The sequence below is a fragment of the Hippocampus zosterae genome, chromosome 4, assembly GCF_025434085.1.
Source record: "Hippocampus zosterae strain Florida chromosome 4, ASM2543408v3, whole genome shotgun sequence".
In the NCBI taxonomy this organism is placed as follows: Eukaryota; Metazoa; Chordata; class Actinopteri; order Syngnathiformes; family Syngnathidae; genus Hippocampus; species Hippocampus zosterae.
Window position 1 is genome coordinate 7,857,970 of NC_067454.1, and position 17,276 is coordinate 7,875,245.

Genomic DNA, 17,276 nt, shown 5'->3' on the forward strand with positions numbered 1-17,276 from the left:
GTAATAAGTATTAGCTGTAGCATGGGTGACCTTTTTTCAAACTGGAGTGGGCGCTGTACTTCTGGCAGTCGCTACGTGTAAGGTTCCATGGGTGGGAATCTAATTAATGACCGGCAGTGGTCCTCCGCCCTCCTGCTGGTCCGGTAATGTGCGCCGATTGGTGTTATAAACGGCGCGTGAAAGGTCTGCCCAGCGTCGGACGGAATGACTGGCCCTCTTGTTCAGGGAGATGGATGGAAATGTTCTAATATTAATGATCATGTTTCCCCCCACCGACGTGCGGAATGTTCAACGCCATCCGCTAACAACAATTAACAGTCGGCCTGTCTGCTATTTGTCACCGTGAACCTGTGCTACCCGTGTTCATAAGTGAATTTAAAAATGATTAACCCTAGTTCTTTCTTGATTCGCAAGCGCTGCTAGGGCATTCAGCTTAAAAGGAACATCTCGTATTCATATTTATGGCTGTTGTTTCAAGTAGCGAGTTCTCATCATGTTGTATGTTTTTACGTCTCACAAACATGCTAGCTTTGGTATAGTATATGGTTGTTTTTCATCAAGCCCTTACCATAACGTATGGATGACTTTTAACTTTTATTTTAGGACATGAAAACAGTACGTGGCAATAATTTTGCATGATTAGCATTAGATTAGCATGTTGCTAATCTAATTTCCAGTAGTATTCAAACGCTTTTCCTGAGCTGTACAGATTGAACCAAAGTAAAAAACATTAGAGATTGCTCCTTTAATTACCTTGGTAAAATAATGTTAATCATCCTTAGGTGCCCTAAAAAGCACCATCTAAAAGTAACTTATGAAGATTTTTAATCAAATGCCAATCGTGTTTTTAAAGCATAATAATTAAGACTGTTCAAACTGTTACTACCACACTTGTTATCCCAAAAAGACAAATTATTGCTGTACAGCTGCCGCTGTTGTGAAAGCGCTATATAAATCAGCATGTATTGTATTGTATTGTATTGTTTCACTGCCCTGAAAAATAAAGATTTAAGCCCTTATATATAATTTCATATCATTAAAAAAATTATATACTGTATGTAGTTGAGCATTTTACAAAAAAAGTGAAAACTAAGCATTAAGAGGGTGTTGAAGAAAATAATACTTCGAGGATTTTTGTGAATTTGAGGAACGCTGGATTGTAATTGCACTACCGTACTGCAATCCAACTAGTTCTAAACTACTATTCTATGAATGATCTGCTTTGGTTGAAAAAAAAATATTGATAAAAATAAGAACAAAAGGTTAGGACCCCCAGAAGGTTAGGACCCACTATTGATATTCACACAAAGTTCAGAAGCACTTTTTTTGTTTTCGCAGATCAACCTGGTCGCATCCATCTGACCAGCCTCTCACACTGGCAGTGTCATTCATATTCATGAGTTGGTCCTGGTCTGGGTTATGCTGGAAGTTAGTTACACATTACGGGGGTGCAGGGGGGCTCAACACCACCGCATTCCAGTCAGTCATTTATCTCTTTGCCAAGTTACCCATCACACCGAGCTCTAAACTACTTGCCAGAAATTTTATAGCCGAACGGTTGCATGCAACATTGTTTACAACTCTCCGTTTTGGGTATTCTGTTGCTCGATCTCTAAATGTGTACTCCAGAATTACTACAGATGTTAGATCTTTGTCCCAATATGTGGCCTGTGTCTATTTGTTGGCACATCAGTGTGGCAGGCCCATGTTTGTATGTTAAGCAAGTTCTAAAATGTCTTAGGTCGTGCCCTACCTTCTAAACAGCAGACTAAATGGACACCCTTCATCACACATTTGCAGCTCAGCAAATGTTTAATCCTGCTCAAAATTCAACATGTGCACATTGTTAGGTATCCATTGCAGCAGTTAAAGACTGAAACAAACTAGTGCTCACGTGTATTTGTCATTTCAGGGATTGTTGTGCCATCTCGGGTCTTTATTATATTTGCAACATGTTTTGTTTAGTTTTTTACATTTTCTTGAAAAAAAATCACAATCACCAAATGACAGAATGGTTTTTCTACTGTGAATGTTAAACATGAAGCGTAACCTTTAATGTTGAACACAGTGCTTTCCTGGAATCTATTGGTTGTGCGCTGATTTAATCGGATTGAGAAAAAAAAATGCTTAGTGGTCTGCATATCGTTCTAATGGTGTTTGCGTGAATTTTCAGATGGGTACTCCAGCCTTCTTCCAACATCCCCAAACCACGTGTGCTAGGTAAATTGGACTTTTGACTGTAGAGGGTCATCCGGGTTCCACTTGATACCATCCCTCATTTATTTCTAAATTCAAATGTGGAATCAAAGCTTGAAGAGACTTTCGTCACGCACACAGAAATGTGTGCAGATGCCGGCTGACCACTGACATTCTCTGTTCTCCCAGTTGCTTCACACCGGCTGCCTACATTCTGCGAGCCGGTGTCAAATGGACACAGAAGGAAGCGCCTTTGATGCGAACGGGCTGCCCCTCTGATTTATTCTTGAGTTTTTCAGCTCACTTGTCAAAACTGTTGATTCACTGTCACTTTTGCACAAGATGAGTGCTTTTTGAAACTGGTGCCACACAAGCACCAATGGTGTGCTCTCCAAACACGGAGTTCCTTCATGAAGCTGACTCTCAAATCGCGTCACCTCTCGAGCTTTCTTTAGATGTGTTGTTGGTCCGGGGTGACATCATCCCTTGGTTGCGGGATTATCGTCTGTTTTACTGAGAGGTATTTGGACACCAAGGTGGAGCTGGAGGGGAGTAAGGGCTCGCGAGAGCCAAAGACTATAAAGTAACAAACCCAACATCACGCTGTGATGAAGGATTTATGCCAGGCAAATACCCCTTTTTTTTGCAGTTGATTTTGACATCTAATGGATAGTTCCCTCACAAGAAGTTCTGTAGTTTATCCTTGCTTATTCTACACCTGCGCTGGGCTTCCTTTCATTGACTAAAATCATTTTATTTTGGTTATCCAGAGTGTAAATTGATGTTGGTGTCAATGTGTCTTAATAAAGAAGGATTAATGAACCAATGTGTCAAATCAACGTATGAAATCATCCTGGGCCTCATTCTACCACGTACCTGCAGTTCTGCAGTTCATGATGTATTCGTTAGATCAAGGGAAGCCAGATGAGATTGACTTCTCCTCCCTCAGAAATCACACAACATCCAGCATGTTCAACCTTACCGGCGACTTAGACTCGAAAAGCTTTTTTTTTTTTATCCTCTGAGGAGGCAAGGCAGAGCTATCTGGCTATTCTCAGCCGCCAATGCCAAAAAACGGACATTTATCTACTCTGAGAGCTTTGAAGAAAGTGTCCACTCATATGTCACAGATGGGGAGGAAATATATTAAATTAATATAGAACCGGTACAAAATGCGATATCTCTTATGGGCTAGGATCAAAGCAAACCAATTGAGTCCTATTCTACCTAATATGTTTTTCTGTGATAAACAGTCCGGCTGAAGGGATAATCCCATCAAGCAAGCGAGAGATTAAAAAAGGAGGGAGGAAAAAAAAAATACATCTGATATATCACTCAGCGCAGAGATGGTTGGCATGGCTACCGTGAAGCAATATTATTATTGGATTGGTAATCTTACTTCTTGGGTCCTTTTTTGTGTGATTTATTTTTATTTTTTTCTTTCACAATCAGGTGCTTACACCAAGACGGCGCAGACAGACATGCTGGTTCTCCGGTTTAAAAAGTCCATCCAGTGGCAACGTCTTTCTGTTGCATGGAATTTCTGAGCGGCTTGATGTATTTGACGCTGGTGTGACAGCCGCGCTCGTATGCGATCGGGGTTGAGGCACTGCCTCGTCTGCCAGCCCTGACCTCACGTTACTTCTAAGTTGCCGAATGAAAGCACACGTTGGTGCCTCTGTACACATTTCACAAACTGAAGCTATATATGCGTACAGTATATTCTGCACACAAAAGGATACACATGCAACACTGGCTCACCGCCTCACCTTGATACCACCGGCTTCTGTCATGAGGCGGAATTTGACATAAGACGAATGTGTGTCATGTTGTCAGTTCTCTACCAACCGGCCTTTGAATCTGTCTTGGCCATGAATAGTGCATGTTGTTTTGTTTTTCAACAATCAAACTGTCTTCAAGTCGGCTTCATTTTTTTGCCCCCCCCCCCCCGCACCCCCTTCGCCCCCGCACACTCATGTGCATCCTTTAAGAAAACTGTCGGCATGAGTTGCGTTGTTCAGCCGTAAAGTAAAGATTCAGCTTTGAAGGTGAATTCACCAAACCGTTGAAGTATCCTGTCATTTTCACAGGTGTCTTTTCAATGTGATCCATTTGATTCACTCTAAGGCAATAGGCTCATCTTTGCAACCGTTTGCAGAATGTGAGTTTGATGGCATTTTACACTGAAATGTCCAAAGTTCAAAATTATACTTGGAATTAATCACGAGTCCAAACTGCTGCCACCATATTGACTGTAGAACATGTCTGTGAACAAAATTTGATTAAATTCACCCCAAAAATCAAGAATTTTAGTACCATTTTCCTAGTGTTGCTAGAATTAGCCTTAACAGGTCAGATGAAATGTGTACCAGTGGTATAAATGCCTATGAAAAACATACAGGTTGAGTTTTCCTTAAACTGCTTCCAAGGCTCAGAGATTGTTGCGTGAGCCTTTCATGTATGACCCACAAAAGATGTTAAAAGCCAGATGAGGAGCTGCAGGTCACGAGTGAGCTCTGAACCCAACCATGAACATCATGTACACACTTTGTATAAACAGTATATATTTCATCCACATCGGCGTCAGATTTATGGGTTCAGAGAGGAATGTGAACCAATGAAAGGTACTTTGATTCATTGAACTGTTTGGTGTTTTTTTTTTTTTTTCCTGTGGATGTTGAATTGAAGAATGTTCTGTGGAGCTCCACTGGCAGCCTTCACTCAATAATAAAACAAATTCACTTGTGGATAAAAATATTTGGTGGCTAGTTTGTGATACAATGACGGTCATTTTCAAATGTATGTATTTTAATTTGTTTAAATCGTTAACTTCTGGAAACTGTATTTTGTTTCTGTTGTTCTTGACAAGCTCGAAATATATCCAAACTTTCGATTGGTCCTGCGACGTAGATACCTAATTCAAATTGCTTTCTCCTATATGGTCTTTTTGTTTTACAGAAGAGGAGGTTATTACAGGAGTTGGGAGACCAAAAGATCCCCTTCAAAGGACCTTCCAATCAGGGCTTTCAGCAACTGGTGAGTCAAGAACATGGCTTTCTTATACCGATGATTATAACGGCACTTTCCGTTTCCCCGGTATTTACGCATTATCAATGAATTGTTTTATATGCCATGCCGAGAACTTTTTTTTTTCAACCAGACATCTAATTATGTCTCTTGTGCACTTGTTAATAAAAGACTAGAGTGAGTGCACAAATTTGAGTAGGAACGGAAATTCCTTGTAAACCGAGTACCCCCTTTCCACGTAGGTAAATGTTGACAATGCTGTTTATAACATATTTCTGATGCTTCAATACACTTTTTGAGGTGGGTTACTCTTCACCTCCGACTGAATTCTATTGAGGTTTTTGCAAGGACTGATATTTACTTCGTAGCATTGTGGAACACAGTATCATGCCTCTGTATTTATGGTACAGGATTGGATAATATGGACGTGAAGCTAATCTGAACCTTTCTTCTGTCTCTCTCAGTGGGATTCCAGTTACTCCGGTCTGGTTCTGAGGAGAGCCTGCTCGTTGCCTGCTGAGCTCCACTGCAGAGTCCAGGCCGCTCTGCTAACCTTGCGCAAAAAGGGCTGCCTCTTGAGGGATCTGGTCCGTGTCCGAGACCGGGACGTCTTCACGTCCGTGTCGCGGGCTCTGCTGGGCGAGCCGGGCCATACTTACCGCTACCTGGACACTAGGCTCTTTGCCATCCCCTGGCACAGCGAGGACACGGAATTTAAAGGGCAAAACTGTTGCGACCCTGGTCTGAGGGCAGCCTGCAAAGCCTTGTGGGAGCTCAACAGCTTCTTCTGCTTGGACGTGTCTCAGTTGAAAGAAGGAGACAGACTAGCACAATGTGCAAAGGTGGTTCAGGAGACGGAGACCAAGGCAAGCGATGAGGCCGATGTGGAGTCCAAACACAGCGAGGACTCCAGGAACAGTGAAGTAGGAGACTCGGAGTCCAGGCAGAGCGAGGAGGGGGATACAGAGTCCAAGCACAGCGAGGAGTGGGACGTGGAGTCCAAACACAGCGACGAAGGCTGTCCGGCATCAAAAAGGGAAGGCGAGTGGGAGACGGCTTCCAAACACAGCAGCGAGGAGGGAGAATCCTCACATGGAAAGGCGATCGATTCCGGGTTGGAGCCCAGTGAAGGAAAATATCCCACATTGGCAGTCAAGACCGCCGATCTCCCGCCAATAGGCAGCCGAGGGGAGCTTCATGTGGCTCATCTCAAGCACAGCCGGTCCGATTACCACATTGAGGCTAAGGGGGAACCTGAGAGTTGCTCTGAGCACAGTCCGCCGCGGGGATTCACGAGATCAGCTAAGTTCAATGTCACCTTACTCAACTACATGGACCCGGCGGCCACGAGCCACCTCAAAGAGGAACCCTATTACGGCATGGGGAAAATGGCCGTAGGGTGGCACCACGACGAGAACCTGATCAGTCACTCGCCAGTGGCCGTTTACAGCTACAGCTGCCACGACAACAAAGGTAAGTGTCAACTGTGTTCTAATTAGACAGGACACTTTAATCTACATCCCATCACGCCGGCGATGAGATCCATCACAACAATAACGCGTCAAGTTATCGGCGTCGCTTTCAAGTGGATCAAATGCTGCTAACCTTACGTGTTGCGGCGCACGGCAGCATCTGTAGACGCGGGCCCCTGGCGCAGCCGCCATCAGATTCATCTGTGATAGTGTCAGGGCATTAGCAAATGTCATCAGCGGCTTGCTGCTGACAGCCTTATCGAGAGATCACAGACATCGGTTTCTGAGTTCAATGGTGCAGCCTTAACAAACAGCCCTTATCACACACGCCGTATCTCATCTAAATCATTTCCCCGAGAAATGATCAATGCGCAATTATCTGATAGGAAATAATGAACCGCGCTTTGATAAGTGTTTCTCAACTGTACTGGATGGATAAAGCCACATCTCCTAACCGAGGGATGCGCGCTATCTAAGGAGCTGATAGAATTCGCTGATTGACTTCTCTGAGCGTCTTAGCCAGACAAGTTTGCTTTCTAGAGCACACGCAAAATAATTTACGGATGAGCAGGGCGGTCATGGCGAAAAGTACAATATGTAGTTCAACACCTAAAATTGTTGCCTTCAAATTCCAGGACAGGGTTTCCCAGTTTTGCAGCACTTACATTTCTATGATGCTTATATAACCACTATTTGTCAATCAATCAGAATGGGCTAATGTGGGAGTAAAGGCCTTTTCTAGCTCTAGTTTACGAGCAGAAGTAAGTCATAATTACATTTCACATCCATTTATCCCATTCCACACTTTGAGTATTCCTTAGTACCTGTTGTCATGCTTGCCAGCAAAAAAATCGGAGTACAACATCTCATCATTTGAGGAAAATTAAAAGACCCTTGCTGACACAGTTCACCCAATAAGAGAGAAAGCGTGTTTGAAGTCTCCTGTAAAATTGACATATGAAGCTCACACCAAAATGCTCTACCAAACCTGCTACTTTACCACAGTGGACCATCGCGTGAACAGAGTTTACAAAATACTCTCACAATACACTCACTTTTTTTATTATCTTTTTTAAACCCTTTAATCGTGTGAATGTCCCCATAAGACGTTGTTAATAGACATTGCACAAGTCTGAAAAGTCGGACATACAGGTGTGTGCGCAAGGCGAGTCAAACTCGGGTGGGACGTCAAACATGGTCCACAGCTGGATTTCCTTCGCTCGGGTGTCGTAAGCAGGAACACCTGCCGAAGCGTTCCGCTATAACCATTTGCTACGGGCCATTTCAATTTAGACCTTCAAAACATTGCGGCCTAACACCTCGCCGCGCTTTGCAGCTGCGTCTCTTCCAGACTGCACAGACCAAAGGCTAACCAGAGCTTTATTCCGGTGGTTGACTCAAGAGTGTTCCCAGGACCAAGATGAAGAAATTAAACTCTTTTAACCATAAGGCTTCTCCATGTTCAGACGGCTGGTTGCCTAAGGGAGCCATACTGCAGCCTTGAGATCCAAAGGAATCTGCCGTGGCTGTGTTTTAACCCGCACGGAGGCGGATATTCCACCATTGCCGAGGCCTTTGGGAATTCTGTCATTACTCGGCTCTCAGAGCACAATGGAGGGAAATTAAGTTACTATTTATCCGTGCTGAGCAAAAAGGAAAAGGCAGCTGCGGGGCAAAGAGGCCCGAAAAGACTTTAGTATCGATTGGTGCTGAAGGGTGTCGGCCATCCAGGTTAAATCTTATTTTCTGAGCATGCCGTCGTAAGAACAGCGAGGAGAGGGGAGAACAGTGCAGGCGCTTACTGTGAACGGAAACGGGAACATCATGGCCTCGCCGCCATCCAATAACACCCATCGCACAACATCAAGCCAAGGCTTTTATCCAACAGTGTCCAATTGCACGCCCTAATGATAGCCGAACGATCTTGTGCAGACAGCCAGAATTAACCCACAACGCATTCTATCCCGACTTTCTCGAGACAAAGATGTGTATATTGCGTGGTGCTTGAGTTTTTTAGGGGATGTTTTTTGAGACAACGGAAGTGGATGTCGCACTTAAAAAGTGTTTAAAAAACAAAACAGCTTTCAGGTTAAACAATTGGCTTGGTTCAGAAATCCTGTTAAAATCTGCATAGAATTAAAAACAAAAATGTGAACAGATTTTTTTTTTCTTTTTGGGAGCAAAATGTCATTGTTCAATAAAAGAACAGATCTTTCGTTTTGCCCCATTTGTATTTTTTAGGTTAAAATAAAAAAAACGTCCAGCATATGGAACTGCGCGCTTATCAGTGGACAATGGTCACAATCACACATTTTGATTTAAAATATTTCAGCAAATAATGATTAATACTTTTTTTGTTTTTTAAGGGATATCACAAAAGAAAACATATACATCTGAAAAAAGCCTTTTGTATATTCCTAATTTTTCTCTGAATCGATCTGATCTGAACACTCACCCCGACCAGTCTGAAACGCTGCACATTCAGACCATTACAGAACATTCAAATAGCCTTTATTAAATCGGATTGGACTGAATTTGCATATTTTGAGAAAGCCTCTGAATCTTTTTCGGTCATGACCTTTTTTTTTTTGTCACGATGTAATAAAAATAATTTAAGTGATTCTCCTTCCTCATGCCATTTCGAGCTCCAAGACACAGTCAACAACTAAAAAAGTGCCGTAACTCAAAATGTATCCTTTTCGGCTTGAAGGTCTTCTTAAAAATAAGTGCTTCACAAACGACTTGAATTTGAACCCTGACTGACAGTCCTCGACTTTTATTTATTGGGCCCGCCTTTACTCTTAAATGGTCCTCGTATTTTGATTTGCATTACATTTAGAGTGGCTATGATAACATTACAAAACACCAGGCTACGTAAATGTGCCTTTATATTTCAAGTTTGACACTTCTCACTGCCTGAAATGCGAGTGTACTTTTGTGTCGTAATGTCGGCCTTTGTTGTGCTTGACAGGCGAGAGCGGCGAGGGCAGTAGCGAGAAGGCGAGCTGGAGAATCGGGTTGAAGGTGGCCTGGGACATCCACACACCTGGCCTGATGCTGCCTCTCCAGTCTGGAGACTGCTACTATATGAGAGGTACTAAATCTCAACAACACACACACACACATATACATGCACCATGCAGCCACATTCAAAAGCATTTTTCATGTTTTTCATTTCTTCAAGCGTTCACTCCCTAATGACCCGTACCGGCAGCCATGACCGTGTAATTCACTCGCTTTTTGTTCTATTCTTTCGATTTAAACTTGACTGCCGGTGAAAGGCATCTGACGTGTTGTGAATGTGTGCGGGAGCGACTGCAAACTTAAGTTCCATGAAATTGAGTGTATTAGCGGAGGTTAGGGAAATGCTATTTGCTGAAGCCAGACAGATGGAGTGAAAGTTTCAGGGTGTAAATCAAAGTTCAAGGCTCGGGTCAGATTGCTGTACTGGGTAGTAAACACATTCACACATATTAGACGTCAACAAAGCCAAAGGCAACTGTTTTTTCTTTTCTCAGGAGAATTTTATTTTCTTTTCGAACTACAAATTAATTGAACACTTACATAGGTGTGATTGGCGACTTCCAGTTTGTACCAACAACTACTTGCCAAAATCCAGCCAGGATAGGCTGCAGCTCACATGTGAAATGAATGAGGACAAATGGGCTTTTGGACACAAGGCAGGAACGATTTGTCTGCCAATCGCAGGGCGCATAGACATACAAACATTCACGTTCACACCTACAGACTAATCTAAAATGTACCAGTAACTTCCATGAAAATCTTTTCTGGTTTGCCACATGCATCAGTAACATCATCAAATTTGCTTGTCTTACAAACATGCCATGATACATAGCTCACATATTTTTCGACAAGCAGGAAATATGAATTGAAATGAATCGGTGACTCCTTGAAGCCACCACATTCGCACCACCGCCTGTCCCTCATATTCGTCTTGACAGGGCTCGAGGCCGACCTCCTTTTTGCAGCAATGAGATTTACAATAGAACCGTCAGTTTCAGGCCGGGGCCCGATAATAGAGTGATGGGCCGTTGCGCAGACCGTTCTAATGGGACTTGACTGTCGCGGATCAGTGGGGGATTTATGCTTCGCTCGGTGAGCACGCCCTTGAGAGGCTCCGACTGCTATGCGCCGATAGCGGCTCGCGCCGGGGGGGCCTCGGCCGTCTGTTGCTTTGTCGGCCCACCTGAATTAACTTCTTGGCACGAGCCACACATGCAAAGGTTGCCGGTGCTTTTTCATTCGAGACAGGAGTTCTTGGCTCTCCGTGTAAGAACCGTTGGCAAACTTGGCGTTTAATGTATGTCGCTCCATCAAAAGACAATGCGATGAGTCATTTTTTTTCCTGGTGTTGGATGGAACGAGGCAGGGGACGAGAGGAAGGTGGGTAGAACTTGGTCCATCTGGCTCATAGCTGAGGGGTTCATGGTTCAAATCTCGGCATTGACCTTCGCGTGTGTAGTTTGCACGTTGCCCTCTGCATGTTGGGTTCATCGAAGACATTGGTGGGAATGTATAACGCAGGTCATTTGTAATTCTTCTCTTGAGAAAGAAGACTTCAGATAGGTGTCAATTGGAGCAGTTGTATATTTTAATGTACCGTATGTCGAAATATAAAGTTAGTAAATCTCCTGGCATGTGAAATGATGGTGCAATCAGACCATGGGAAAATACTGTCAATTGAACCCAGTCAAATTAAAGTGTTTCGGATTTTTTGGCACAGGAGTGCTGTTGTCATTACTTTTTGTGGTTTTCTACAATGATTGTATTGAATTGGTTATTGCATTTGATAAACCCACAGTGAAGCAGTTTGGACTAGTGGTTAGCACATCTGCCTCACAGTTCAGGTTTGTGCTTTGAATCTCACTTCCAGCCCTCATGTGTGCAGTTTGCATGCCTTCGCCGTGCTCGCTTGGGTCCGGCTTATTCCCATATTCATCGAAGACCCTAAGTTGTTCATAGGTCGGATTGTGAGTATGAATTGATTTTTGTGCCTTGGTTTTGGCGACCACTCCAGCGTGTAACTGGCCTCATGCCCATCGTCAGCCAGTATAGGCTCCAGAACACCCGCCATCCTAACTTGTACGAGCGCTTTAGCAAATGGATGGATGGATGGATGGATGGATAGACAGAAATTGACGGACACCGCGATGCCTTCCCTGCACCATTTGTCTCCCAGCGGCCCCTTTTCAACCGCTAATGTCTGAACCACTGGAGGCAAATTGAATCACCATCATCTCCACCCAAATGGAATTTAGGGAGTTAAAGAAGGAACAATGCAAGTCTTGACACCGGGCCTGTTCGATAATCAGATTCCGGGCTCCCAATGCACAGGGGAGGGTGGGGGTTGAGTGCAGACATGAGTTGACCCAATATATTTAAAAGCCTACTTTCTGGAAAAAGGAGGACAAGTGGCAGCAGGCGCAGGGGTTGAAAGAAAGATAAATACTTATTACAGTTATTGAGTTTGCCTCAACTCCCCTCCTGATGCCGCCAACGCATCCGGCGTGCCAAGAAAAGAGCAGATTGATGGAGATAATTTGTTATTGGATATAAACAGTTTTAAAGACGCCGAGTAATTCCGCCTGGGGACCTAATCCGTCACAATCTCATCAGAGTGAGGGAGGGAAAGAAATGGCGGCAAAGTTGTTTTCTTTGTCGCCGTCTTTTTCCCGCTTCCTCTGTTCCTACCACACAATAATATCGTCCTCCCAAAAGCACTCGCCTGTTTGACTTTCAAATCGCAGGCATTAGACGGTGTACTCCCCGCTCCAGGCGGGTGTAAATACGCACATGTGCCGCCATCGACAGCCCTGTCGTGGCTAAATTAATTATTGGTCTATGAGGCAAATAACAGCAGCACCGAGGAACATCTATACTCACAAGAAACACATGGCGGGATAGGCGGGAAACAGCAGTAAGGCCTCCCTGTAAAGCTCCCGCGATATTGGACAAATGTTTGTCGGTATGGCGCTGCCGTTTTTGACAGATTGAGTGTGATCTGCTGTTGTTTGCTAATTAAGCGACCGCAGTATAGTGCTGCTTGCTCCTTGTGGACCTAACACAGTCTGTCGCGCAATACCCAAAGATTTGGGCCTCTTTGATGCAGGTGTATTGCACATTTTGTTCTATGCATTGTTTTTGTACTTTTGCACCACGCTCAAACTGAGTTTGCCACTTTCCAAAAGTCTCGTCGAACTAATGTATATTATCTCTCAACATCAAACCCCAACCGAGCTCCAGAGGATTTTTTTGTTCCCACAGAGCAGAAAGAATGTATGCCTGCGAATAGCCTCATGACAAAGGTTTCTTTTGACTCCTGGCAATCATTACAAATTTAGGATTTTTAAATAAAAATAAATAATTTCTTTGTTCCCACAGAGCAGAAAGAATGTATGCCTGCGAATAGCCTCATGACAAAGGTTTCTTTTGACTCCTGGCAATCATTACAAATTTAGGATTTTTAAATAAAAATAAATAAATCAATAAAATCCTGCAAATTTTTCCAATTCTTTGACAAAATTTGCTAAGTTCTTTGCTTGGCTCAGGCCTCAATAAAGTTGCATGGACACTTGCCAATTATTCCTGACAACTACCATATTTTACAATGACCAGAAAAAACTGGAACAACGAGAAATAATCCAGTCTCTCCCTCAAAATGTCCCCAGCACAGGCATATCGTATGCTTGCACAATGTGTCATGATTAATGTGAGACGCCCACACCAAAAAAAAAAGAAATCGATCACTGGGCGCTTATCTATTGCTTTGTTTGCCAGCGACAATCATCGTCGTCAGACAGCAGTCTGAAGAGAGTATTACATCGTTTTCTTGATATTAATTATGAAAGTCTCGCTTGTTCTTTTGTCTCTTTGCCAGATAACCTGAACAGCACCCACCAGCACTGCATCCTTGCCGGTGACGCCGCTCGCTTCAGCTCCACCCACAGAGTGGCTGAGGTGAGACCCCCCACCCTGCCACACTTCAAACCTAACCTCAAAATAAAATCAAAAGAGGCTTGATTGTGATTGCAAAAAAAAATGATAAAAGGAACATGCAAACAATCGTATCACGTTTTCACAATGATGGGACATTTTCATGATACTTTCTTTGATTCCATACCAACTATTTGTTTTTTTTTGTCTGTCTATTGTTTCAATAGCACAATCTCATGTAATAATGAGAATTTACTGTATCAGTCCAATGATTACTGAATGTGAAATGACATAGTAGTACCTTGAGATAAGAGCTTAATTTTTTTTCTGTGACCCAGCTGGTAATCTGTTTTTTCTTTTTCATATATCAAATCAATTTTGCCCATTCTTCTGCACTGAAATGCAATTTCCTTGTTTCAGGCACCCCAAAAAGCACCATTATTTGTTCCAAATTTTTAAGAAAGAAAAATGGCAATGCATCATGCTGTATATATAACATAACAGAAAAAGAAAAAAATCCTTTATAACGTGTAAATTGAGTATGAAGGAAAAACAATGTTTTATAAAGTACAATAAAGCCAAAAGTCAGACATTGTTTTGTATTTGTCGATGTGTGCTTCTTCAGGCATGCCTTGATGAGTGACGTCAGGAGCTCTGCCATGAGCTCCGATTTGCCATTTACCATCTGGTTAGCTCAATATGAGTGGCTCCTCCCAATGAATGTTTGCATTTTTCATTTATTTGACAGTTTGTTCCGAATTAAAGTGCATCAGAGGCAGTGACGCTTTTTATTTTTCACTTTATTAGAGTGGTTGCGTGTCAGAATCTTGTTTGTAATAAAAATTTTGGGTCGTAACGTGACTTGATACACTCATAAATTGGGGCACTTGTAAGTCAAGGCACCACTGTAAATTGGAAACTCAAAGTTCCGACAAGTTCCATTCAGCTGCACTTGCTTAATCTGTGTCACAGACAAACTATTGTCATCCTCAAACATATCCGTACAAACAGTGGGCTTTCGCTAACATGACGACTTGTAGCTTTGTGAGCTTTGTGAGCAGCTACGTGTTCTCAAATAGACCAGACTCAAAAGAAGAAAGCGAGCCCCTGTAAAGACAGATATTTTCACTCATGGAATCAGCACTTCATCACCAAACCACAAAAGTAACACACTGATGGCTTGATGGAACTTCTCACACTGCAGCTTTGCTTACCTCTTAGCTTTAACATCATAGTGCTTCACTGTAGTTGTGTAGCTGATATCTTAGATCATTGTAATAACCAACTGGTGGGTGCCATGGACGTGTTATTTTGTTAATCAGACCCACTTTTAAATCACAATGGGCAAAATTCAGCACTGCTTGCTTCAAGAAGCATTTTCAGAGTGGCAGATGATAGATATAAAAAAAAAAAAATCTACGTGGGTATTTAATCTTGATAGTTGGGAATGCATGCCGGAGACTCAACCATTTGTATACAAATAATATAAAGAAATACATGTTGCATAATACTGTATTTCCCCTTTAATGACTTAATTTGTCAATTGTCAACAGTGCTTGTACATCACATTGTCTCTGTACCCACCCCATCAGTGTTCCACTGGAACTCTGACCTACATCCAGTCACGATGCCAAGAGGCCCTGTGCAACCTGCACGCGGATCCGGAGACCGGCTCCCACAGCCTGACGACCCTGAGGCCGGCCACCATGCAACACTGCGAGGAGATCCACAATGAGGTGCGTGTGTTCTTTAGTGGCCCCCGCATCACATCACAGCGGTGGAAAAAGTGTCACATTTTTATGTGATTGCAAAGCCGCCAATGTCACCGGTGTCGTATTGTTTCGCCACATGGAAATCAAAGGAGGCCGTTTAGTCCAGGGGAAATAAGGCTCTTTTTGTTTTAAGTCCAAGTGAAAACAGAACACTTCAAAGTTGTCAAAATTAATAGCAAACATAAAATACATCTGTTTTACTCATAAAAACATAGATTGGAAAATAACTCACTAAAGCTGTCTGAGTGATGTATGTTTGTTGTTTGCACATGATTTTGTGTGTGTGTGAGTGAGAGGAGGGTTGGGGGGCACTTAACCACAACTTTGTCCTTGAACTGATTAGGAACAGGACATTTATTTCAGTTTATTGATTTACTGTGCACCAAATACAATTCAGTCCATAAAAGTTTGGACACATCACATATAAATACACATTTGTTGATTTAGCTTTTTTTATTGTTCATACTTCCATGTCTATTTGTATCCGTAATTGTTTTGATCATTGTGTATTTATTTCTGAGGTGATTCTGTTGGTGATAATGGTGGTGATAATCGTTGATCCTTGAATCGTAACTGCTTCAAGGAACGGTCACGTGCGTTACGGCATCTGACACGCCTATCTTGTCCTTGTTTGTGATCTCGACTTTGAATTTGTGGATGACTTCAAGCTGCACTTTTTATTTTTATAGTGAAAGGCGATGATGATTCTAAATAACTGGCGCAAAGAAAGATCACATGCTTTGTCAAGTCCGATGCTGAGCAAGAATGTGTGGATGTTCAACTTGTGGGCTATTCAGTGTTCCGATTGTTGGAGGCCCGGTGCTAGCATGTTAAAGCTGCCAAAACAGAACCTTCTTGCTCTCCTCCCTCCACTTAGCTGCTTGTTTCCCTTCTGGGAAACAACGCCTCAAAGTACAGTTTGTTCTAATTTTCCCCGGCCTGTGATGAATTGTATGGCAACAGCCTCTCCATATGTTATCTAACGATGGAGTCTTACCCCGTAGCTCCTCGCGAACCGCCTTTCACTCCCAGCAACGAGCACCTCCAACTCTGAGACCCCCTTTGTGCTAGCTCGCCACAGGCGAACTGTTAATATCGCACTTCACCTCTGCGCCTTCCACGCCGCACCCCTGAGCTCCCCAGGCAAACGCATCCTAGCTAACGCTAGCATCTCGAGATCCTCAACGGGTCGGCATGACGAATGAGTCTGCCGTGCGGTTGTTTAAAGGTTGTAGACAATATTAATTATTCAGTCCAGCCAAACAATAGGGCTGCCATTGTTCAGTTCTTTTTTGTTTGTTTTTTTAGATCGTACACTTGCTGAGTTAGCAACGGCTGCTAGGTTGTCAGGATTAGCAGGAATGAGTACACTGCTGTGATAACTAAAATCTAACCTAGATAAATGATCTCAAATTAAGATATTTCTTCTTACTAGGTTGTTGTCTTTTCACTTAATATAAATAGTTTAATAACTTAATGAGATTTTATTTCTGTTTCTGGGTAAGTTTAACTACAAAAAAACCCCAAACCCTGCTATAATTTTATTGGTGTTGGTAGTATAAGTGCACTATTTTTAAAGCATCAGTGCATGGCAGTTTTTGCGTCTAGCTATTCGTACTTGCCAACTCAAATTTTCCAGTTCTATTGGCAGATATATATTTTTAATTAATTAAATATCCCATTTTGAAATCATTTTGAAGACAAAATCGAAATGCTGTTTATTCAAGAGCAGTTGCTTGTTAATGTATGTGTTGAGGTGATGTTGTGGGTGGGTAGTTGAAGGAGCTGGCGGGGCCCCCCTCTTGGCATTTGCAATGATCGATGTGGCCATTTGTTTGAAGTTGCCCACGAGAGC

General features: G+C 42.8%; 1 protein-coding gene across 3 annotated transcripts in view; it reads left to right on the top strand.

The window, feature by feature from the left end:
- fto (FTO alpha-ketoglutarate dependent dioxygenase) overlaps positions 1-17,276 on the top strand; it is a 130,548-nt gene that overhangs the window by 22,221 nt on the left and 91,051 nt on the right. For 2 of the 3 annotated variants that reach the window (XM_052064332.1, XM_052064334.1), the window contains exons 2-7: positions 1,339-1,479; positions 5,155-5,232; positions 5,688-6,696; positions 9,667-9,789; positions 13,594-13,673; positions 15,242-15,385. In XM_052064332.1, coding sequence (XP_051920292.1) covers positions 1,420-1,479; positions 5,155-5,232; positions 5,688-6,696; positions 9,667-9,789; positions 13,594-13,673; positions 15,242-15,385 — 1,494 coding nt within the window. In that variant the 5' untranslated portion in view covers positions 1,339-1,419. The remainder of the gene's footprint in view (positions 1-1,338; positions 1,480-5,154; positions 5,233-5,687; positions 6,697-9,666; positions 9,790-13,593; positions 13,674-15,241; positions 15,386-17,276) is intronic. The other variant, XM_052064333.1, reaches the window with a different exon arrangement.